This window comes from Carettochelys insculpta, chromosome 18 (assembly GCF_033958435.1).
Source record: "Carettochelys insculpta isolate YL-2023 chromosome 18, ASM3395843v1, whole genome shotgun sequence".
NCBI classification, from domain to species: domain Eukaryota; kingdom Metazoa; phylum Chordata; order Testudines; family Carettochelyidae; genus Carettochelys; species Carettochelys insculpta.
In genome coordinates, this window is record NC_134154.1 from 10,148,964 (window position 1) to 10,172,801 (window position 23,838).

A 23,838-nucleotide genomic window follows, 5' to 3' on the forward strand; every position below is an offset into this window, starting at 1 on the left:
TGGTCCCAAACATCAGCAGCATTTCTGCATGCTCTTAAACAGCCTGGCCGCGTCTGTACTAGCCCAAATCTTCGAAAAGGCCATGCAAATGGCCATTTCAAAGGTAACTAATGAGGCGCTGAAATATATACTCAGCACCTCATTAGCATGCCACCAGCCGCGGCACTTCGAAATGGCTGCAGCTCATCCAGACAGGGCTCCTTTTCAAAAGCACCCCAGGAACTTCAAAATCCCCTTATTCCTATCCTTTCGAAAAGGAGCCTCATCTGGATAAGCCACGGCAATTTCGAAGCGCCGTGGCTGGCGGCATGCTAATGAGGTGCTGAATATGTATTTCAGTGCCTCATTAGTAATCTTCAAAATTGCCATTTGCATGGCCATTTCGAAGATTTGGGCTAGTGTAGACATAGCCACTGTCTGAGCTGTGTGTCTTGGCTCTCTGGAACATCGGGTCTCTGGGCAGGGATGTTGACCGTATACCTTTGTGTGAGGGGCGCAGCCCTCTGTCAGCACTGTGCCGATAGCCTCTGGGGACAGAGCATCTTTGCTACAGGCTATCTCCAGCTCTCCCCGACTTCGCTGACCCAGATCTGCGGGGGGGGGTGGGAGGGAGGGAAGGGAACACAGGAGCGTGTGGCTGGGTGATAACCAGAATGTGATCTGCGCAGGAGTAATGGTGGCGCTGCGGAGATGCCTGCTCGAGGTGCCGGAGGGGGCTGTCTCCATGCTGAAGGGAGAGCACGTGCAGAGCTGGCAGGAGCTCCTCAGAAGTTTGGTGGCCTTGCTGGGAGATATCAGCACCTTCCTCCTGGGGGTGCTCCAGACCAGGCAGGGGCCCAACGCCAGCCAGCAAGGTGAGCGAGGAGGGGGTCAGCCAAGGGCAAAGCCAACAGACAGCCCACACCATGGAGCCGGCACTCCCAGCACTGTTGTCATTGCTGAGAGCTGGCTGGTCTCATTTCCAGCTGCCTCTGCAGCTCTCCAGACACTTCTTGCCCAAGAGCATACTGGGGGTTGGTGAAAACCTCTTGTTCCCACTTAACTGCCCCTGAAAACAGCTGTTACGTATGAGGAGGAAAGGGAACTGGAGTGGCCCAGGGAGGAGGAATACGCAGGGGATTGAAGGGAGGATGAAACAAAGCAATGTGTCTAGCAGGAGAAGAGGCTCAAGTAGCCAGACAGAACAGCCAGGGCAGTGAGGGTAAGTTAACCAAGTGACAGCCGAGAAGGGACGCCAGTAGCTGGGGAGAATGGGCAGGACTAAAGAACAAACCAGAGGACTGGGGGAAAGTGAATTAAAGGGCACGAGGAGACAGCAATTGACGTTAAAAAGAAACACAGCACCTTAAGGACAACAAAACCCAGCAAGCCCAGTGCAGTTACTGCAGAGATGGTGTCCAGGCACGACAGGAAAGCAGAGGGTCCCCTCACAGTCGGGGCTGGGACGGCAGAAAGGTTCACACCACAGGCTCTCTTTAGCGTCTGGCCCCCTTGTGGAAATTTAAGAAGCTCTGTCACACACAGACACCCACTCACCCTTCACAACTCCAAAGATCAGGGCCTGGATCCTGCTCTCAGATGTCAGCCAGACCTCAGGTGACCATCTGCCTTCATATGTCCGTTTCGATGCTGCTTTCCTCTGGATCACACACCCACGGCAGGTGGGGCTGTAAGTCCCTGAGCCTCGTCACCTACACTGCAGCTCAAACGAACGAGCCCTCTGCTTGTTTTTTTTTTTTGCAGCTGCTGCTCCTTCATTTGCAGAGATGGGGAATGCTATTGGCTCCCTGATCACGCTGGGAAAAGGCCTGGCGCAGCAGGAGGGGGAGGACTCGGTCCTGCTGTCTGAGGAGCACAACCTTATCCTGACCTGCTGCTGGGTCTCAGTGAAGGTAAGGAGCGCCTGTAAGCGGTGGAAGGGAGCAGAGACCTGCCGGGGGAGCTCTGTCACCCAGAGGCTTGAGCCAGAGCAGGCAGCCAGGACGGACACCATTATTTTGAGAAGCAAGCAAGAGAGACACTCCTCTCCTGTGTCCTCTCTGTCGCTCTAGCTAAGTGTCCCGGCGAATCAGTCCATCTGCCAAAGAACACCCAGGCGCTGAAGGTGAATCTTAAAAAAGGATTCTCTTTACGACATGCCCTAAACCCAGTGCTGGAGTTTCCCCTCCCCCTTCACACTTAGGGCAAATGAAAAGGGCCTGAGGGTTTCACGCAGACAATCTGACTTGCTCTGTCTTCCATTCACTGAATAACAGACCAAAGCTCCTCTGTCCCCAGGTCAAACACCGGCCAAAACGAACTCCTGGTGGGTGTGGCCTGATCCGACACAGCTTGCTTCCTCACTGTGGCTTTGTGGTCCTTACTGGCCTCGTTGTCATTGCGGCCTCCTCTGTTTAAATAGTTAGTTCCTGGGATGCTAATGAGCACCAGCTGCATCCGGTCCAAGCCCACTACCCCAGCCTCTCAGCACCTCATCCTGTCTTCCGCTTCAGCGCTCCTGCCAATTCCAGGCACCCAGTGCGGGGGAAAGGTCCCTTCCTGTGCAGTTTTGTGATAGGATGTTTTTTTTAAGTGAGGACAGTTCTTCCAAACATTTCCTGCTGTTGGCTAGTAAGACACAGCACGATGGAGCGACTCCTATCGACGTGCCAGCTGGCTGTACCACTCAAGGCTTCTGTGTCATTCTCTTAAGCCTCTTGCCCAGATCCACAGCACTGTTTAGGCATCTAACACCCATTCATTTCACAGAAAGGTAGGAGCTTAAGTACCTCTGATGTTCTAGGCCTAGATGAAGATACTTAAGCCAGGGAGGCGACTGCTGCCAAGTCGTATTGTCACGAGAAACACGCGGCAGGACAGAAGCTCTGGCTGCAGCAGTATTGGCCCTGGAATAGGAGAATTTTGCTTGCAGTGGCTGTTTGACTCAGTGGATCAGCCAGTTCCTACACTTGGGCCCCTCACTTACATGGCTCAGGGTACCAGGTTCAGCTAGGAAATTATTTCTTTGGCTGACTTGCGTGTTTGGAAAGGCAGGAGAGAGTTTTGCACCTTTCTGTGTTACGCTCGGCTGCCAGGCTAGAAAAGAATTGTAAACAGCTTGAAGGAGCATCAGTTAGAACCATATCGGTTATTTTCCTTCAAGGCCCTCCTGAACATTCACTTCCGCTACCCCGTCTGCCCCCGGTCCTGTCCTGTGTTCTTGTGCCACACCTCAATGTCACAAAATCAGATGGCTTTATTCTAGCATCCGCCCCCCCGCCCCGTGTGTTAACTCTGCTCCGCAGGGCGGGGACCTTGGCTTCTTGCGTGAGTTTGCAAAGCAATTCCCTTCTAGCAATAACAAACGATAGCGCCGTTGATTTGCCTGGGGCATTCAAATGCCTCTCAGAACTCGCTGTGCCCTTGCACAATGACCAGGTGCTCTCTGCGCGTCTGGCTGGAGGAACACACCGATTCCTGGGTACTTGCGAAGAGCAGTGATCAAGGTGATGGGTTAATCAGGGACCTGCTCTTGCTCCCAGTGGAACAGGTGGGAGTTTTTGACGGTCGTTGCAATGGCAGCAGGAGCAAACCTGATGCCACTGGAGCCTCCCGGGAGACCACGTGGGTATAAATTCTCCACCTCACTGACGCACTGAGAGCAGGAGGGGGTGCAAAGGAAGAAGCCCTCTGGAGGGAGCTCACCAGGGGAAACCGAGCCAAGGCATACCTGCCGGACACCGTGCGCTCGCAGCGTTGTAAGGAACTCTGGCGCTGAGTGATGCTCTTAGCCAGCAGCGTGCCACGTCCCTCTCTAGCGCCCAGGAGGAGAGAGGCCATGTCAGGCCAGCAAGGACTCACGCTCACGCCTAATGGGGTTTTTCTTTGGCCCCCTCAGGAAATAGGGCTGCTCTTGGGAGGTCTAGCGGAGAAGATTCTCCCTCTGGAACCACTGGCAGAACCTGAGCCACCCCTGCCACTCACGGTGTTCAAGATGGCAGCTAGAGTGTTTCAGGAGGTGCTGCTGAAGTGCCGGCACTGGGTAAGAACAGCATCCTGCTCGGATGTGTCACACCCTCTGTCCCCTCTCAGGCCTGACGGCCTCCCTCCTTCCCTAACGGCCCAGTGCTCACGGCACTGCCCCTTGTGGGCAGCAAGCCTGTCCTTCAAAGGCCACTCGTCAGGTCCCTGGGTCAGCTTCTGCTCTGAAGCTACCTGAATCTGCAACAGCTCCACTGACTTGAGTGGGGCTACTGGGGACTCGCAGCAAAGGAAAACCCCAGCGGCGCACCACTCAGGATATTTTATTTCCTGAGTGTGGGACCTCCCCTCCCATAATTCCCCATTTAACCCATACGAGGGCCAATTCCTGGCAAAGGAGCAGGGAGGGCGTCCCTCGGCGTCAGACGTTACTGCTCTGGAGAGTGGCAGTGAGCACAGAACAGCATCCAACTCTCCTCGCTTCCTCCTCCTGGACCCGCCTTCCTTGTGTCCCTGCAGTGACCCCTGGATCTGTTATGGTGTTGGCAGCTGGTTGTGTCACTATTTCTTGGGTAGCCCTGTGGGCTCTGCCACGCGGCCCCTGGGCTACGCATCACATGGAGCAGCACCGAGCCTGCTAAAGAGTCTGTGTTTGAAGTATCTGGTAACCCCAGCGGGGCTCTGATGTACCATGTGCGATTTCTGAGTGGTTTGACTGCCCCCCCTCTGAACCCACACAGCGGGGAGCCAGGGATGCAGCCACACCCACCCAGTCCACTTCTCTGCTGCGCGAAGCTGCTGCATGACGGTGGTTTATCGCGCAGCCTGGGAGCTATGGCTTAAGCACAGGCCTGCGAGTCAGGAGCTCCTGATTTCTCATCTCACTTCAGCAGCCTTGACCAAGTTGTGGCCCTCAGCTCTGCTTCCCCCTCTGGGAAAGGAGGCGAGTGTCTCCCTCGGGGGGCTGCTGCGTGGGTCGAATAGCCAGCAGTCAGAACGCCCTTTGAAAGAGCAGAGCCCTGAGTATTCTTCTGTCCTAGGGAGCAGTGGAAGGCTGCAGCGTGGGATTCGCCAAATTTTGCACTGCTTTGCTGAACCATCCTCATCCAGAACTGCAAGCGCTGCCGAGAACCATGCTGGCGCAGGTACTGCGGCCGTTTCTCGCCCCAGGGGCTGCGGGGAGATGGTCGTTCAATTCAGGGAAATGAACGGCTCTTGAGTTGGCGGGGTTCCGCCTCTGGTTTTTGGGTACCTGTTACTTCTGTTAGAGAGGTACCCAAAGACCTCGGCCAGGATCAGGGTAGTAAGACGTGGTGCTACACACAGGAAGAAAGTGAACTTTAATCAGTTCAGTTCTTACTGATAAACCACTGACTTCTAACCCCTCCGTTGTGTGTTCTTCTGAGCACACGCCTACGAGTGTTGATTTCAGAGAGGTTTAGAGCAGATGTAAATTAAAGGACCAAAGCTCATTGCTGTATTTCCCTAAGCCCTGGCTGGGGCCTTGTGGACCCCGAATGCCTGAGTAGCCCTTTCACTCCACTGATTCCCTCTTCCCAATTCAGCCTACAGCTAGAGCCCTGGAAATCCACAGATATCCTCTTTATATCCAGGGGCATCCGCATCCATGGATGTCAGTGTGGATAGTCGCGGCTCATTTTTGCGGCTGAGGATGTGGATACAAATGTTGTATCCCTGTAGGACACTACCTGCAGCCAACAGAACTAAGCAGAACACCCTCCCTTGGATTCTGCTCTCCCCAGTCCACATGTACCAGCCCTGTTTCACTCCCAACACTTAGCGTAGAGAAAACACGAGTGTTGGATGTTCACCAGCCATGTGAGCGGAGGCCTGGGAACTCCTGAGCTGCAGTCCCAGTTGGAGCACCCCCGCACCCCACGTGACCTCTCAATCCCGTACGGGTGCCGGTGCAGATGGGTGTTCAGTCACCCGACGGCTGGTTTTGTTCTCAGGGTTTGGAATTGTTAAGTGGCCCCAGAAGCAGCTCCATAACCCGCAGGGCAGCCGGCTTCCCCATGCTCTTCCTCTGCATCCTTGTGGGGGAGGATTCTGCCAGGCCACGCCCTCTGCTAGCACGTTGCATCCAGACGTTACTGACCTTGGCCAACATGCCTCTGCCGGAGAACTGGGACCAGACCTTGGACCTGCCTCAGGTAAGAGGCCTGAGAGCTGAGTGGGGGGGATCACACATGGGTGGATGATACTCAGCGGAAGAGACCTGCCCCTCACCTGGGTTGGTTAGCCAGGCAGGTTGCCTCCCGAATCTCACTCGGGGCTGCTGCTGCAGGAGGGCTCATTCCTGGGGACAGGGCTGAGGGTCACCAGGCAGACGTTGTCTCGCACCTGAGACGAAACCCATAAGCAGAGCGCTTGTGCCCACTCCAGGCCTCCTCCCGGTTTTCCCGAGCAGGGCTGTTTTCCACAGTGCCACCCACTAACCCTCCCCAGCTGTTGTGACTCAGGACGACGGCTTTCCTTCCCCTGCCCCCACAGTAACCCATGTGCATTCTTTGTGTACACCAAGCCCCTCTGCAATGAAAGCTGCTCTCTGAAGGGGAGATGACCCTTCTGGAGTGCAGGGGGAGATCCAGGGTTGGAAGGCAGCTCACTACCACCTGCCCTTAGCGTCAGGAGGCCATGTCTGTGAGGGGTCAGTTCGCAAACTCCACTGGCCACAGGTACCACAAGCACCGCCTCCCCCTGCTCCGCTCTCCCTTTCCGGCCAGGCACACACCAACCACTCCGAGTCCACCAAGCATCCAAGTAAGAGCCCAGCCTCTCTTCTGCTGCACGCTCCCGGCATTCACAGATCCGCTAGTCCCAAGGGACCAGCCTCAGCTCAGAAGAACGGCTCTGCTTTGCCGACAGCACTTGGGTTAGTTTGTAGTGAAACTCAGTAAAAGGGTGTTTCACTAAGACCAGATTTGAGAAGAAGCAAATAGAATTAATGGGAACAGATGATTACGTGTAAAATAAAATCATAATGTGCTTTCTAGAGCCTAAACTTAACAAGCCATTCCTCTGTCTCATTAAGATTACTCACCCCTAGTCTGTCTCCAATCATCAGATACCCAACCAGCTGTGAGCCTCCATTCATAAGACAAACCAGCTGGCAGCTTGTCCCCTCAGTGACAGACACCAAGGCACCCCATGTATCCCCAGACATAGTTCAAGTGAGGCTTTTGTCATCGCTTGCAAACAGGGTACCGCCTTCTGCTTGTTATTTCCTGCAGAGAATCTCCCATGAAGCCTGCACAGTCTCTTGAGTGGCAGGATGGTCAGTCTGTAAACAAACAGCTGTTGTGAAATATACACTTCTCAACTGACACACAGCCAGACAGGTGGATAAGTGGCTCCCAACTGAAACTTGTTCTTCACTTCTCAGTGCCCAGCCCCCAACCCACAGACCTTGAGAGCATAATTTTCTGTGTGTGTGTGTGTGTGTGTGTGTGTGTACACACAGATGCATAATTCCTTACGAATTACCTGTATATACACTTCACAGTGATTATGACAATCAGCATGACTCGGGCTTTCATTAGAGACCTTACAAGACACTCTTTGATGAACAACTACATGGAGACCAACCCCAGGAAACCCTGGTTCCCATTCTGCACCATCCATGCCTTCTGCCAGTGGGCACCTAGAAGTCCCTCATCTTTGTTGTGTGTTTCCTGCAGGTTTCTGCGTTGCACGTGCTGCAGACCCTGGTGCGTGGCTCTGGCCTGGGGACGGCGCTGCTGCAGTATGTCACGCCTATGATGGCTCTGCTCCTGAAGGCATTGGGCTCGTCCAGCTGGGCCATGAGAAACGCAGCCATCCAGCTCTTCAGTGAGTCACAGCGGCTTACACCTACCAGGGCCGTGGGGCACACACTGGTGTCCTTCCATCAGCAAACCCCCACGGGAGCAAGCCTCTGCTCTGTATCTGGCTCCTAGTGTCCTCTGAGGGACTAACGGAGCAGCCAGGACTCATGCTGGTGGGGAGGAGGGAGGAGACGGCATAGTACAGTTTGCCAAAGGTGTCCTCCAGTCTGTGGCGAGAGTTAGAGGCTGCTTCCTGTCTCTGCGAGAAAGATTCCCAGAGGAGGCAAGTGCTGGACCACCTCAGGAGCGCTCACCTTACCAGCTCTGCCAGCCACTTGCTTTGCTACTTCGGGAGGGTCACGGTATCTGCTCCCTATAGGCTCTAAGGTAGTGGTACCCAACTTGGGGGGGTCTGCAAAGGTATTGCCGGGGGTCCGCAAAAGAAATAAAAATGATCACAGAAAATGAGTTTGAAATAAGTTGCAAAGTTACAACCAATGATTATTTTTAAATTAAATATCTTCCAACAGTGGTAGGAATTGCTGTCCGAGAATCTGTGTTGTGCTTTCCTTTGTTGGTGGGTGGCTGGTGCTGGTGTACATACCAGCTAGAATTGGCTTTGATCTGCAAACAGTTTTGGGGGTGACTGGGGATCCACGCTAGTGGAAACGGTGGGAACCGCTGCTCTAAGGATAATGTTTCCTACTGCAACCCTCCCGGCAAAGCTCTGTCCAAACTGCCCTCAGGAGGTGGCCCCAAGCCAAGCCCCAGGTGTAGCCTTTGGGTTAATCACAGCATCTAAGCTTTGACTTGTCCCTGTCTCTCCCACTACCCATAGCATCAGTGAAATGCAGCCATCTCTGGGGTGGAGGGTGGCACAGCATGAAAGCGAGCAGAGTGGGTAATGCTGGAGAAGAGCCCCAGGTAAACCCACAGGACCTTTACTGCCTTGCAGAGCTTTTCAGAGTCTCTTCTGAGAGCTCCCCCCTGTTGAGGAGATTGTGTGGGATTCAATCTCCCTGCCAGGCAAAAGTCAGCCCCACCGGGATTTGAAGCAGGCTCCAAAGAAAGACTTCAGGGAGAGCTCAAATCACGAACCTGTCCCCTCTACCTGGGGTGGATTTGGTCCTGCTGAAGCGGAGGGCAGGGGATGGGGCTAGCAGGTTCGTTCTTGGCATGTCGAAGTAACGGCTTTGGTTCATGATGCCCTTCCTGGCTTGTTTTCTTTCAGGCGCCCTTACGGCTCGGGTGTTGGGTCCGAAGCGGAGCCGGGACGAGAGCTGCGCTCAGGGCGGGTTGAGCCCTCAGGCGTTCTTCGGCCGCTACCCACAGCTGAGAGAGACCCTGCTGGGAGAGCTGCACTCAGCTCTGGAGACGGCAGGCGTACCAGAGCGAGGGCGGTTTCACCTCTGCCCTTCGCTCCACGCCATCCTCACGCTCTTGGCAAAGCTGCAACCCGGGGCAGATGGACCGAGCAGGTAGAGAAAATGGGGACGAGGCCACCCCATGGGCAGGTGCAGGCTGGGGGTCCCTGCAGGGGCACTACTACCTGTGGCCAGCATGAGGCTGACAGCCTCCCAGAGCCTCCAGCCACCTTCCGCGGAGGGGGACGGTCCCCGCCCGCTTCCAGTCCACTTGCATCCTCACAGAGGCTGGGATGCGCGATGGGGGTGCTGCGGTGGCACTGCTGGCATTGAGGGCTCAGGCCCCGGGGAGCCCAGACGTACTCTGGAGCGGTCATCCCGTCTAGCCAGCTCCGATTAGCAGGGCTGCAGCCCGGCAGGAGGATAATCTCTGCTTTGTTTCCTGCTCCGCCCCGCTCGCTCTGCAGCCTCTCCACTTGCTTCCTGGAGCCCTTGCTTCAGCTCGCAGGAAACCCCATCTACGCTGTGCGAGTCACGGCAGCCAAGGCCCTAGTCCCTGTTGTCCCTACAGCTGAACTCGGGAAGATCCTGCTGCGACTGGCTGGGGACTTGGCGAAGCCAGGCGGCGTCCTGTCCCACAACACGCTGCATGGGTGTCTGCTGCAGATACGGGGTCTGCTGGCTTACGCTGCCGACATAAACTGGTGAGTGGCTTTCTCGGGGGCTTTCCCTTCCTACTTTTCCGGGCTTGCGGCAGCCAGGCATGGCCTCAGATATAGACTCTGAAGCCGGGGCGGAGTGTGAGCAGCCTGGCCAGGAATGCCGAGACAAACACTGATGTTAACCCAGAACGTCGCCTCCCAGCCAAGGGTCAGAGCCGTGGCTCCATCGTAGACTCCCTAGGCGACTCGCTTCTCTTGCTTTCCACAATCCAGCACGAGTGGAGCCGTGCTAGAGATGATGCAGACGGGCGTACGCCGAGGTCTTGTGCTCTGTGGTTGCGGGGTGGGAGGAAGGTTCCATCACACACACTAGGAATGAGAGGACAGAGCCCAGTGACATCCCCATCTCTAGGGCATCTAATAGTGACTGGGTGGTCTCCCTGACCTTTATCACTGCAGTACCCTGTCTCCTTCCAAGAAACAGAATTGTAATGCATAGCTGTGCAAGGAGAAGTGGGCCAGAGAACAAGCTCAGACACCTGTAACAATTAATTGTTACTGGCCCCCTGGCTAGATAAACTCTGCTCTTTCCTTGCAGCTTGCCAGCCGATGTCATGCAGTCCGTTGCTCGTCAGATGGAAGGCCAGTTTTGGTTGGTCACTCCAGCACAGAGGTGCCCTCTGATTCGCTCAGCTTACCTCCAAGTCATGTCCCTGTTGGAGGGAAGCTGCACCCCAGGTTTTGCAAAGCGTCTTCGAGAGGTTATGAGCAGTGAACTGGAGGGCTTCAAACGAGGACAGAAGGCAAGATCTTCTGAGCTCCAGGTATTTGCCTCACCCGAGGATGTGTTCATGGGGGCACACTGGGTCTCCAGACACAGCTCAAGGGTAAGGAACATGCAGCAGGAATATATTACAGGTTGAACCTCTTGTCCTGCAACATCTGTAATCCAGCATGATTTTAGTTGGCTGCACAACCATTTATCATGGTTTCCTGGGGTTCCATAAAGTTTGTTTACGGACACCAGTCCCGGCTCTCGGTGTTCTGTGCTGTTGTGTAGCTGTAATTTACCCCTAAGTGTCTACTAAGAGCTCAGTCAGCAGTAGAAGTGTTGGTAATGCTGCTAGACAATAGTGGTCTCCAACAGTCAGCAATTTCTCTCGTCCCGGCACCGGTCAAGTCTTGAGGGTTCCAGACAAGAGAGGTTCAAGCTGTACTAGTTCAAGGTTCAAGCTGTAAACTCACAATGGACCACTGAAAACTCTGCTGGGAATGGAGCATATAATAGAAATGAGGACCCATCATTCTCTCAGGCTCAAGAAGATCTGAATAGGATATAATAGGACAGTGTCTAGGAGTCAGAGCAGGGACTGGAAGTCAAGACACCTGGATTTTGCTCCCAGCCTTGTCTGTCCCTGACTCAAACATTTTGTTTTTCACTTTTGCTCCGCATAAAATGAGGAAAGACTGATGTAACACAAGAACTGGAAGGGACCTCCAGCGGTCGTCAAGTCCAGCCCCCTGTCCTCATGGCCGGACCAAGCACCGTCTATATCAGCAATGGGAAACTAAGAAGGGGTTCCATCTGTGGCCCGCATACCTTGTCTGCCCTCCTCCCCCCAGGTGCCTCTCAGGCACTGGAGCCCTGCACTTCCTACTCCTCCCCAAGGCCTGATTGGTTCTCCGTCTCTGCTCCTCCCCCGAGCCTGAACAGCCACAAACAGCTGATTTGCGGCATTCAAGCTCTGGATGGCAGGGGAAGAAGTGGGAACGGAGCGTGAATCACGGCTCTCCGAAAGTGCTGGGAGGATGGGGGAGTAGAAAGAGTGGGGCCCTGGTGTGCAAGAGGCACATGGGGGAGGGCGACAGACAGGGGTCTGAGGCTACAGGTGGGGCCCCACTGGCCACATGTGGCCCCCGTGGGACACAGGTTGCCCACCATTGATCTAGATCGGTGTTTCTTACGATGGGATACGTGCACTACCGGTGGCACGCAAAAGGGTTTCAAGGGGCACGCAGCAGAAAATAATTGACTAAAACTCAAGAGAGAAGCGCCGGGACGGCACTGGGAGAGGGGCTATGCGGCTCAGGCCCAAGTCCCGAAAAGCGTACGCAAATGTTTTAAGTTCGGGAGACACGGATCTAGATCATCCCCAACAGATGCCTATCCAATAGGGATAACGTTTACCTGCTTCAGTGGGATCCTTTTAGGGCTAGCCAGTTACAAAGTGCTTGGAGGGGGAGAGGAAGGCGCTCTGATTTAAAAAGTCTCCGGCACTCTTAGAAAAATGACATGCGTCCTTTAACCTCGAGCATCTCGTCTCAAGGGGAAAATGTAGATTAATTAGTTCTCCAGCTACTTCTGTTTTATTACACGTGCCAGCTGTGGGCAGGTAGTGCAGAGTACTGATCCAAACCTGGCCCACATCAAGGAGATCTTGTCCCTGTCTGGAAAGCAAAGCCTTCCCTGAGCAGCATATAAGCAGCTGTTCTGGTTCTCTTGCAGGTGGGTTCTGCTGTGTTCCATCGAGTTATCACCCGCTTCCTCTGCAATGAGGCAGCAAGCTCGGCTGGGGCTGAGAGCGTTGATGCGCTTTGCTTGCTCCTCCAAGGGGCAGATGTTGATATACAATCAGCCATCCTGACGTGGGTGATTGAAGGGGAGGGAAAAAGAAGCAAGGCCTTAGAGAAGAGACTCCAGCTGATATTACTGGTAAGGCAAGGCTCTATTCAGTCCTAACACCCCCACACTCAGAAATGCACGTTCTGATGAGCTTGGCTAGTTAGGTGTTCCTAGAAATGACTGTGCTGAGGCCATTCACTTCATACGGCTGCCTTGTGCCTTTCCCACCCTAATGGGAGAGAGAACCCAAGGCTCTAGAAGTGAGTGGCTACAACGTGAATCCACCCTACCCCTATAGCTGCAAGTCAGCTGCAGAAGAGTTGTTCCTAATCCGAAAGGGGAAGGATTTTTTCAGAGCGGGACAACGATTCCTTATTTCTCTGGGAACTTTCCCTTTATGCACCAGGAGAACCTACAGTCAGTGCTGCAAGAGCGGAAGGACAAAGAGTTCTTGAAGTTATACCTGGAAGCTTTGGTGCATCTGTGCAGCGATCCTTCATCCCTGAGCCACGCTATTTCCCATAAACTCTTGGGTTCAGCAGTAGCATGTGTGCATGTCCTGCTGTCTTTGGTGGAAACAGAGTCTTCTGGCCCAGATCTCCTCTTCCAGGCTCTGTGTGTGATTAGCCTGTTCTTTGTCCTGGGGTAAGTAGGTTCTTATTCTCCTGTATTTTCCATCTCCTGAAGCCACCGGATGGTCTATAGAAGTCAATAGGAGTTTTGTCCTGGGTTTCAGCAGGAGCAGCAGTGGGCCGGGGCTCGTCTGGCATTGCCGATATAATATATTCAGGTTTGCGCTTCTGTCCTGGCTTCTTTTTTTCTCTTGCTCTTACTTGGCTTGCACTGAATTTTACTAGCCCATCCACTGCCACAGTTTAACTGGTGCAGCATCCGAGCGCTATACGGCATGGGAGAGGTCTGCTACCAATTTATCCCATCCCCGAGAAAGAGAGGAGACAAACACTGCAGAGAACAGATTGCTTGCAGCTGAACAGCTGCTGTTACGCACCTGCAGTGACACAAGGCAGCACGGTGCTGGCTAACTGAGGGCTGTATGCGATGGAAGTGTTGCGCAGTAGGTAGTTGTCCAATAGGCGGGATGCAGCACAAACAACGCTGTGTGTTCAAGGAGTCCAGGGGCAGGGGTCACCCTAAAACACTGGCAGCTGCGGTTATCCTTTTGTGGCCAGCGTAGCATCTGAACTCGAGGCCTGGCCTCTTGAGACTCCCCAGTGTGAGCTGAAACGGGCAGAGAGGCATAGGATGTAACTGCTGTGGGAGGGACAGCACCAGAGCTGCAGCTGCTTTTGCACAGGGTTCCGGAGAAGACTGCCACCCTTTCCTTTCATGCACTACGATTCAGTTTGTGCAGGAGACATCACTAGATGTACCAAAGGATTTACAGCAGCTTCGCTTGTCTGGTGCAGTAATGTGGGTCTGGCTTATTGGTACGGAAGCGCCACAAAAAGGGAGGGTTCTGGGTCGGGGCAGTCTGCGGAGCGGCCATGTCTGATGGAGCCAGAGGAATGACCGGACTTAGACATGCCCTCGCTCTCACGCGCTTCGCTTGTCCTCTGACAGTTCCAAGCTCCGGGATTATCCCCTGCTTGAGCGGTGGTGCTTGATGCTGGAAAGATGCAGCAGATCTTCTTCTTCAGAGGTGCTGAGAATGGCAGCCGCAAGGTCTCTCAAGCTGGCAGGAGCTGATGTCATTCAGAGTGCCCTGGACGCCTCCTGCCCATCCCGGCTGTCGGTGGCTGTGCGGTACGTAGCTGACACTGGAGTCAGACAGCACCACCAGATCATCTAGGCCAGGGGTGGGCAACCTGCAGCTCCGGAGCCGCATGCAGCTCTTTAAGGAGTCAGTTGCAGCTCCAGGCGCTGCAGCGGCTGAAATAATGGAACTAAATATAACTGGTTTAGCAGCTGGCAGGCGGCAGGGATCCAGCCGTCAAACCAATTAAATTTAGTTCCATTATTTCAGTGGCAGCAGGGCAGGGAGCCGCCCGCACGGCCGGCGGCAGAAGTGCCAAGCCCGCAGGAGAGCTGCGAGAACAGGCAGCCGAGTCTGCCCCTGCTGGAGCTGCGGAGCCCCAGTGAGGAGGCAGCGACAGCGGTTGGGGGAGAAGCAGGGGTGGAGGCCACGGCTGAGGAGGAGCATGTGTGTCTGGAGGAGCTGGTTGGCTGAGGCGGGTTCAGCGTGGAGATGCGGGGGGGGGGGCCGTGGAGCCTGGGGACGGCAGCCTGGAGGGTGAAGGCGAACATTGCGCTTCCCTGGTTAAAAGCCTGTCTCCAGGCGCAGTGTTTTCCTTGTCCTCATTTGCTCTCCAGTCCAGGGGGTGAAAGTAACTCAAACGTTCGAACTGGTATAAATTGCTGTGCATGTTCTTAAAACAGGGGTCAGAAAAACGTGCGGATTGACATTATGTGTTAGGGATTGTCTCGTATTTACACGCACCGCGGCTCTTGGAGTGCTGATTTTGTAACTGAATTTGAGAAAATGGCTCTTCTCGCTATTTTGGTTGCAGACGCCTGGTCTTGGCAGACCTCCTGTGTTTCAGGCCACCAGCACGTCCCACGCACTGATCCCAGCAACTGTAATTAGACTAAGAGTCTTCCAGCCCTCAGGAGACTAGAGTATTACTTGCCAAAGGCAGAGAATAGGAAGGGCAACAGTGCCTGAGAGGCCCACATGACAGCAGGAAATAATTAAATGAATGCACCCACGTAAGCCTGGCAAACACCCTGCACGCACCTGGTGCAGAGGAAGACAAAGCTCTGTCAATCTGACCTGGGGGAAAATTATTTCCTAACCTCACCCATCAGTAAGACCCCAAGCGTGTGAGCAAGAACCAACCAAGTCAAGCACCTGAGAGGGAGAGAAGGCTCAATGCCACCTCAGTTCCTGGGCCTGCCCCGTCCAATGTCCCACTGACAGCTCTGGCCATCCCTGACACTGAGAGGAAGGAGATTAAAAAAAATGAACAAACAAACCAGAATCCATTGGAGGGGAGAATGCCTGCCTGACCCGTGTGTGTGGCCAGCTGAAACAGTGAGCATGAGCACACAACATCCATCAGACACGGCCTTCCCACCCTGCAGAGTCCTGCCTCCTATCAGCACCCTCATTCAATCACACTAAAAAAATGCGTCCAGCTCTCTCTCCAAACGCATTGTTTGCCTCCACAACTCCTGTGGGGAGGCTGTTCCGGAACCTCATCCCCCTGACGGTTAGAAACTTCCTTCTAATTGCCAGCCTCAGGTTGTTCATGACTGGTTTATGTCCATTTGTTCTCGTGCCAACACTGCCAGCCTCTCTGCCTCTAGTAATCGCTTGTAAAAATATTGAATAAGATTAATCCCAAGACTGATCCTTGCAAAACTCCACTAGTAACCACCCTCCAGTCCAATAATTCACCTTTTAGTACAACCCATTGCCTTCTCCCCTTATCCTTATCACTCTGCCCTCTCGTCCCTAATTCCACTAATTATTTCCCATGTGTCACAGGCTTTACTGAAGTCCAAGACTATTAAATCTACTGCAGTTCCCATATGGGAAAAAAAAAATCACTCAGAGGAAACCAGGTAGTCTGGCAAGGTCTATCCACTTTTAGTAAACCCATGTTGCATTATATCCCCATTATGGTTTATCATCACAAATGTAATTACTCTTTCTTTCACGTGGATTTCACGTGGCTGAAGTCAGATCAACACTGTAATTGCCTGGATCATTTTTGTCTCCTTGCTTAAATATAGGGATGTTCGCCACTTTCCATTCGTGCAACACCCCAAATTGACTGATTTATTGCTACAGAACTAACTGTTGCATGCGCCAGTTATCAGAGGGGTAGCTGTGTTAGTCTGGATCTGCAAAAGCAACGAGGGGTCCTATGGCACCTTATAGACTAACAGAAATGTAGGAGCATAAGCTTTCATGGGCAAAGACCCACTACAGACCTGCATCTGATGAAGTGGGTCTTTGCCCACGAAAGCTTATGCTCCTACATTTCTGTTAGTCTGTAAGGTGCCACAGGACCCCTCGTTGCATGTGCCAGTTCTTTCAGTGTTTTGGGGTGAATTATCTGGTCCCCCTTATTGGAGCACATGAAGATCTAAGATTTTCTTCCCCCTCAGATGTGGTCATTTCCATTTGTAGACACTCACTTCCATCTGCAATACGGCCTTTCATGCACAATGTTCTATATTATCATTCTTCCTGAAAACCGAAGCAAAGTATTCATTTCATTTCTGGTCCATGCCTAGGCTATCTTTAATGTCCTCCTTATCCACACTGCACAGCAGCCCAAAGTCATCCATCCTTATTCTCTTTTTGTTTACATAACTAAAAAAACCTCTTTGTATTTTTAATGTCCTGGCAAGGTTTAATTCAACTTGAATTTGAGAAATACTTTGGTGGCACAAAAGTCAGGTGTTCTTGATGGCCCTTGTCAATACACATTTCTAGGACTGCCACAGCATCTGGAATCCAAGTTTCCGGCGCAAAAGGTTAATAACTTGTCCCTTTAATAGAAGACTTGTGCTAGGAAAACTGCTCTGAAGAATATTAAAGGGGACAGTGCCAGGTTACACTTAACACTTAAAAATAAGACATTGCTTATGATGCTGCTGCTGCTATCACCTGAAAGCTTCTTTTCACTGCAAGTTCTGCTTATTTACTCGCTTCCTTTCACTCAGCCTGGACAATGAAGATGAACTGATCTGTTTCACTTTCTGGCCCTCATAGGATAACACAGCTGCGCAGTATTCCAGTTGCAAGTGCAACATAGGAATGCTTAAATTGAAACAAAAGACCTGTCGTTGGAACGTAAATGAAAATACTGGAAATGTGTCCGTTGACCTTAGGGCTTGTCAGCCAGTATTTTTGTAAACAAATTGTAAACACTGCACCCAACAAAATCTTTGTGAAAATTCTCAGAGCGACGTTGGATGAGGACTTTGCCCTGGTGAAGAGAGATTGGCTGACTGTGATGAGGTTGTGGGATACTTTAGGCTATTGTATGTTGCTTTACAAAAGGAACAAGAATGAATGTGTTATACAGGAATTCGGCTGTGACTAATTGTCACCTGGCCTCTCTGCTCATGTAGTCTGCTTTCCTCCTAGCCAAGGACTTTTAATAAGTCAGTCTCTTTGGGGCTAATACCATACGACCGGAGAGTAGCTGACATCCCTACATTGAAGCAAGGGGACAAAAATGATTCAGGCAATTACAGTGAGCTTTGTTGTATGAAAGGGTGAGTTCTTGAGGGCAGGGCCTTTTGTGTGTGTAACACCTGGCACAGTGGAAGCACTACCAGAAACAGGTAACGATGGTGACCATCCCAGGGTTTAACAAGGTTCCTGTTAGCTACAGTCTCACTGGGTAGGATGCCCGGGGCCGTGTATTTAGACAGCCTGGAAATGCTCTAAATAGCTCCACATGCTACTAAAATGAAATCTGCTTGCTTTTTCTACTCAGTCTGATGGATATGGGTATTTACCTGCTACAAGATGAGGACCAGGAGGTGCGGCGTGAAGCCTCTGTCTTCGCCAGCCTTGTCCAGCACAGGTCGGGAGCCCAGCCTCGAGACAGTTGTGTCTTCATCCAGGGCAACCGAGGGCTGGAGTGCCTTCTACACATCCTGCTGGAAAAGTTCTCAGGCTGCCAGGAAACCTTTGATTCTTTGCTACGGCACCTCCCCACACTGGAGCTCAGCAACATCTTGGCAGAACTGGAGGCCAACAAGTGAGCAGCTGTGATTCTGAATGGGTGTTAAGGAGACGTACACCCCCCCCCAAAAGTGCCCATCTTTAGCTGTGGCCAAGGAGGGCACATGGCAGGTCCAGAGAGGAAACAGAGCTTGCTTTGAAGCACCTTTGCACTGGCCCAATATCCTACTGTTTGTTAGAGTAGTGGTCTAACTTACACTGTCTGGCAAAAGCCCCCAGGGCTGAGAGAGGAGCTGGGGGCTGCTGTAGCATAGGAAGCTCTGTCCATTCACAATTGTATCCTGGCCATGTGCTCCCAGCAGCAGCTGCAAACTCTGGAAATGGCTTCAGAACCTCCATGGCTGTTTCATGCCACAGGAGTATCTCAGTACCCTGGAGCAATCCCGCCATGGCTGGTTATGTTGGCAGTGTCCTGCAAAGCAGCCGCAGTGCTGACTAGGACTGGGACACCTGCTTCAGAAATCAGGAGAATTCGGTTGCCTCTCAGGAGAGAGCCCAAGTGAGCACCTTATAAAGGGCCAGCTCAGAGAGACCAGCTGTGAGTTCTGCATGCCAGCAAAGGGCGAGGAGATGCTCCTTCTTCTTGGAGGTGTGAAAGGAGCAAGCGCAGCTTGGTTTGTCAATGCTCCTGTGAGGTGTTCCAGGAGAACAGGAACAGGGAAGACAGGGTTTTTTATAAGGACAGATGGAAAAATTAGGCCCTGCAAAGAAATGGTCAGTCCCAGGGTTTCTTCGTTTGGCTTTTTAAATAAAAAAAGTCCAGGCCGGATGCAAGTGAGGCTGGAAAATGGAAGGTGGCCCTGCTGATTTCTGTTTCCATCTCTGCCATAGTTTCATTGTGTGATCTTGGGCAGGGCATGTAGTCCACCCCTTTGAAAATCCTGACCTGAGCCTAAGCACACAACTCTTTATTCAGGTACCTAAATAAGGGACCTGGTTTTTTTTTAAAGTGCTGAGCACCCATTGCTCCCCTTTGCCTTCATTGGTGGTTGCCTGTGCTCTGCACTTTTCAAAAACAGTCCACTTACGTGCCTCGCGTAAGTTACTCACGTTTGAAAATCACAGCTCTCGGCTCTTTGCTTCTCCACGTGTCGAGATGATACGTCAATCTTTGCAAGAGGAGTGTCGGGGATTAAGGAGATAATGAAGATACAGTGTTGTAAAACTGGGCCCCAGAAACGACAGCATCCCAAGGGAGCTGGGCCTTTCAGCCTGTAAAAACAAAACCACCATGAAATCCTTTCTACTCACAATACAGCGAGCCCTGGGTGCTCACACGGCACCTTTCACCATGGCATGGCAGCTGGAACGTATTGTGAAATCGCCCAGAGAGGGCAGGGGTGGTCAGAGGAGCAGATCAGAAAACTACACCAAACGTGGGGTTGATGGTTTGACTTGCCTTCCCTTTCAGAGCTGCCAGCCTGTATAAAGAGGACGAACCCAATGTTTTTGCAGAGCCAGCTGTCTTATCCCAACTGCTGCTTCCCTTCCTCCTCCAGCTGCTGGACAGAGTACGTGCCTCCACCCAGACCTGTGAGTTCATTCAACGCTGGCTGAAAGCCACTGGGCCTGGCATCTTACACAGCCTACAGCACTGCAGAAACTGGTGGAGCCGAGGTAGGTGGCTGCATTGGCTTTACATCTACTCCCTTCCCACAATGGGCAGACAGCTAACCCACAGCGTCGGCCTTCAAACCAAAGCAAAGCTGGTGGCATACAGGACCCGTGTTCATAGAGCACAGATTTGTTTATAGGTAGGACCTACACAAACTGTCACTCTCTTTAACCATGTGGTGCTAGAATAGTTATTTATATAAACTAACATGAAAGAAGAACAGGAGCCTATTTGCCCCTGCCATATGCCACTTCAAAGGTACGTTAAACTTGGGGTTTAGGTGACTTCGTTGTATACTTTACCCTTTCTCCATTTTGTCCTCAGTCAGACTTATACTATTCACCAGCGCTGTAGCCCACAATCCACATGCAGAGAAACCTGCCACATTTCCCACTACAAAGCAGCCTCCCTTCAAATAGCACCAAGAGTGGGACGAGCAAAATGAAGAGCTCAAAAGGAAAAGCCAGGGAACATCCACTACGTCCTGTAATTGTTCCACGGCAGGATTTGTACAGGATTGCAAGTTGTTTTGTTTCTTGGCCAAATTTGCCACACTGTATAACCAGCTCCCTCACTAGCCTACCGTGCATAGTGCTTAGAGGTGACAGCAGAGAATGAGAAGTGAAGCAAACTAAATAACAGAGAAATTAGTGCTGTCATAAACATCAGCCAGCGTCTAGGCCATGTGTTGACAGGCCAAGTCAGCTGTTCTTGTTCTGTGCCAGACCGAAAAAAGCCAGCAGTCCCCCGTGTGTATTCTTGGCTCTGCACCTTCATGTCACTTCTGGGAGGGTATGTGACGGCATCATCGAGGGTGGCATTGGTTTTTCAGTGATAAGTCAACTCCTGCTACTGCACTGCTGTGCTTTATCTGCGTTCTTTCTGACAGAGGAATTTGGCTTGAGGAGAAGATGAGACTGAGAAAATGTGAATAATTTGCCTCTTCATCTCGCTCTATAAATTACTAGCCACTGATTTCCTGTGCCCACCCTGACCCTATTAATACCTTTTTTCCCTGCTTCCTTTGTTTTAGATGCCATTGCACCTTTGCACATGAAAGCTCTGGGGTGTGCTAAGGTGCATGCTGCTGTCACAGCGCTGCTGGTGAAGGCTACGCTTCTGGTCCATGCTCTGGATATCCTGGAAGAGACTCACGTCAGTGCCACTGAGATCCACTACACTTCCCAGGAGCTGAGAAGTGAGCTTGTTCTGGTACAGGAACTGCTGGCCCAGCAAGGAATGGCCTCCACCTTCAGTTTAGACTATGCAGTGGCAGTTACAAGGTCCTCAGTAAGAGCCGTCTGATCCTCTGGGGTGGCAGAACTGTGTTGTACTGAGTTCCCACGAGCTGTTAACCAAGGGGCAAAGAATGCTGCTTAACACTTTGCTTGTGCTCTCTCTTCTGAGATGCTGCTGGATCTGAACTCACCTTCCCTGCTGGCAGCCATCCAAAACTGTCAGGGTGTTGGTGATGCAACTCTGTTGCTCCCCATTCCCCAGCCAGGAAAGCAAGATCAGGAACTGGAACACTGGCCTGCCCTCTGAGATCCACGCCCCTCTCCCCTACAGGTTATTCTGGTGCTTCAGACTTCTTTTAGTAACCCCGCGTTCTCTGGATCAAGCCAGGTGACAGCTTCTGCTTCTGCATTCAGAAGGTAACTTTACAAATGAGGTCAGTGACAACCTAAAATACCAGCAATGATGCTCTTAGCCCACGTTTCTAATCCTCTCCACATGAAACGCAGGGGTTCCTTGATATGCCTAATAACTCTCAGGTCAAGAAAGTGTTACTGTAATAAGGAGAGCTGGCCAAGCTGCTCCCCAAATGACCAGAAAGAACACATCTCAAAGGACACACTGATCCCCCTGCTCTGCTGACCTTTTCTCAGTTTTGTATCCACATTTGTGGCTCCTGTTATAAGGAGCCAATATACTTGCTGTTGGCTGAATAAATTGTGCCCCCCTGGGATTTTAGCACAAATAAAGAGTCCTAACTGGGTATTGCTATTACTCAGCGTTACAAAATGCACAGGGTGTCTATATTTTCCATTTGAAAAGTGTTTTAATCAGTTAACAGATGCCATCTGGTTCTGCAAATGCTAGTCTCAAAGCTGAGCTGCTGTTTCATTGATTTAATCCTGACTGTTCACCTCTAGTTCAACTGCTGATGTAACAACATGCCTGTACCAATAGTCTTCATCTTGTCTCTGCTGAGCACGTCACACTGATACAGCCTCTGTCCCAGTGTTACTGTTCTGAGTACTGAGGAAACCCTTCACACTTCACTCTCCAGCTTAATCAAGTATGAGCCAGTGACAGGGTGGGGAGTAAACACAGGCGCACAGATCACATAGACAAAGATGGGGCTCCCACAACTTTCCTCAGCTCCCTCTCTGAGGGAACTAACGTGAATGAGTCTCAAGCTGACTCAGTCTTCGGCTGCATCTACACGAGCAAGTTCTTTTGAGAGATTTTTTGAAAGAAGGGGTTCTTTCGAAAGATCCCATGGAACGTCTACACGCACAAAGCGTTCTTTCAAAAGTAAATCGAAAGAATGCAGCTCTTCTTTCAAAATCGGTCATCCATTCCCGCTTCAGGAAGAACACCTGCTTTCGAAAGATGCAGACGCTCTCCACGGCCCTTTTTGTGAAAGAGCAGTCTTCATGGCACCTGAGTTTTTGATCCCTGGCCCATTCTTTCGAAAGAATGGGGGCTGTGGGGACGCTCTTTCGAAAGCTCTTTTGAGCCGCTTTTTTGTGTGTGGGTGTGCTCATTCGAAAGAGATCTTCCGGAAGAGCTGCTTTTGAAAGGTCTCTGTAGCGTGGACCTAGCCTTCTTGTCTATCATCCGTATTTCAGTGAAACATCTACATCTTCCTTAGATGTGCTAATCAGTCTTACAGCACTTTAGCAGAAACAAAGTAAAGGCTGTGGCAGAAAAGTGAGTCTCAAAACCGTTTGGGAATAGCCTTTCTGAAGTCTGATAGATGAGGAAGGTTCTATTTGAGTGTCTGGCCAGTGCCGAGGAGAATGAAGACAGAGGCCTCCAGGAGGAGTTGCTGTGCTCAGCGCCTCCAGTCCCTTGGTAACCCTATCACTTGGCATCCCAACTCCAGTAACTGTCTACAGTAAACCCCTGAGGTATGTGTAACAGCAACGAAGGGTCCAGCGGCACCTTACAGACTAACAGAAAAGTTTTGAGCATGGGAATCAAGTTGCGCACGTCTCAGATTAACGCAACTGCGGCCCCACCGGGCACCCAGCTGCTTGCAGTGCGGTTCTCCCAGCTGCAGGCAGGGGTCTGTGCACCCCACCGGGCACCCAGCTGCTTGCAGTGCGGTTCTCCCAGCTGCAGGCAGGGGTCTGTGCACCGCACCGGGCACCCAGCTGCTTGCAGTGCGGTTTCTCAGGAACCGGGGCCCAGCAGCCGTGCGCCCCTGCAGCCGGGGGCCGTGTGGCTGCCCTCTCCCCGCTTCCCCCCAGCTGCCCAGGACGCAACCTCGGTGTGAACCGAGGGGGCTGCTGCGTACGAGGCCTCGTGTCCCCGCAAAGACGGTCCAGGCCCCCGGGGGGCGGCAGCTCCCGCTGGTGCGGGGTTTGCCCCACCTGGCGCCCACCGCCGAGGCTCGCTCCTGGGGCGGCCGCAGACGTGCCTCGTGCCCGGCTCCGGCGGGCTCAGCCCCCCGCGGCCCCGCACTGCGCCAGGCTCCGCCGGCCAAGCGCCTGTCGCCTCCCGGCGAGCCCGGCCGCCAACAGCGGCGTCCGGTCCGGGAGGGGTGGCACCGGCGAGCGGCGCTAGGATATGGGGAGGGGGATAATCCCGGAGCCCCCCGAGGCGGGCGCGGGAGACGAAGCGGCCGGGCCGGGCCGGCGGGGGGGCGTGGCCACGGCGGCCCCGGGTACGTGGCGCCACCCCGCTTCCTGCCGCCGCCGCCTCCCGCTTCCGGCGCGCGCCGCAGGCAGGTAAGTGGCGCCCGCCGCCGGGCCCCCGCGGGCAGCGCCCCCCGGCGGCAGCCGGCGGAACTCACCCCGCGGGGCGGGGGGGCCCCGCGCTAACCGG

At 52.9% G+C, this 23,838-nt stretch overlaps 1 protein-coding gene and 1 long non-coding RNA gene across 6 annotated transcripts in view; one reads left to right on the top strand and one right to left on the bottom strand.

The window, feature by feature from the left end:
• The window catches only part of LOC142022624 (tRNA (32-2'-O)-methyltransferase regulator THADA-like), a 43,899-nt gene extending 22,682 nt beyond the window's left edge, over positions 1 to 21,217 (top strand). Inside the window, exons 17-31 of one of the 3 annotated variants that reach the window (XR_012648003.1) lie at positions 669 to 854; positions 1,744 to 1,892; positions 3,878 to 4,021; positions 5,001 to 5,105; positions 5,934 to 6,134; positions 7,662 to 7,812; positions 9,019 to 9,265; positions 9,619 to 9,855; positions 10,412 to 10,637; positions 12,320 to 12,526; positions 12,843 to 13,081; positions 14,018 to 14,200; positions 17,914 to 18,180; positions 19,620 to 19,781; positions 20,813 to 20,951. Coding sequence is in view for 2 of the 3 variants with exons in the window: in XM_075012670.1 (XP_074868771.1) it covers positions 669 to 854; positions 1,744 to 1,892; positions 3,878 to 4,021; positions 5,001 to 5,105; positions 5,934 to 6,134; positions 7,662 to 7,812; positions 9,019 to 9,265; positions 9,619 to 9,855; positions 10,412 to 10,637; positions 12,320 to 12,526; positions 12,843 to 13,081; positions 14,018 to 14,200; positions 17,914 to 18,180; positions 19,576 to 19,781; positions 20,813 to 21,084 (3,020 nt within the window). In the remaining variant the exon portion in view is untranslated. Of the gene's footprint in view, positions 1 to 668; positions 855 to 1,743; positions 1,893 to 3,877; positions 4,022 to 5,000; positions 5,106 to 5,933; positions 6,135 to 7,661; positions 7,813 to 9,018; positions 9,266 to 9,618; positions 9,856 to 10,411; positions 10,638 to 12,319; positions 12,527 to 12,842; positions 13,082 to 14,017; positions 14,201 to 17,913; positions 18,181 to 19,575; positions 19,782 to 20,812 lie in introns of all 3 variants that reach the window. The other 2 variants (XM_075012670.1, XM_075012671.1) reach the window with 2 other exon arrangements.
• The window catches only part of LOC142022625 (uncharacterized), a 43,433-nt gene extending 19,778 nt beyond the window's left edge, over positions 1 to 23,655 (bottom strand). The window contains exons 1-4 of one of the 3 annotated variants that reach the window (XR_012648005.1): positions 23,385 to 23,655; positions 19,215 to 19,376; positions 17,936 to 18,166; positions 7,025 to 7,264 (exon numbers count right to left, since the gene is read on the bottom strand). This is a non-coding gene — a long non-coding RNA (uncharacterized LOC142022625). Of the gene's footprint in view, positions 1 to 6,889; positions 7,265 to 17,935; positions 18,167 to 19,214; positions 19,377 to 23,384 lie in introns of those variants that run through there. The other 2 variants (XR_012648006.1, XR_012648004.1) reach the window with 2 other exon arrangements.
• Positions 23,656 to 23,838: the final 183 nt, after the last annotated feature.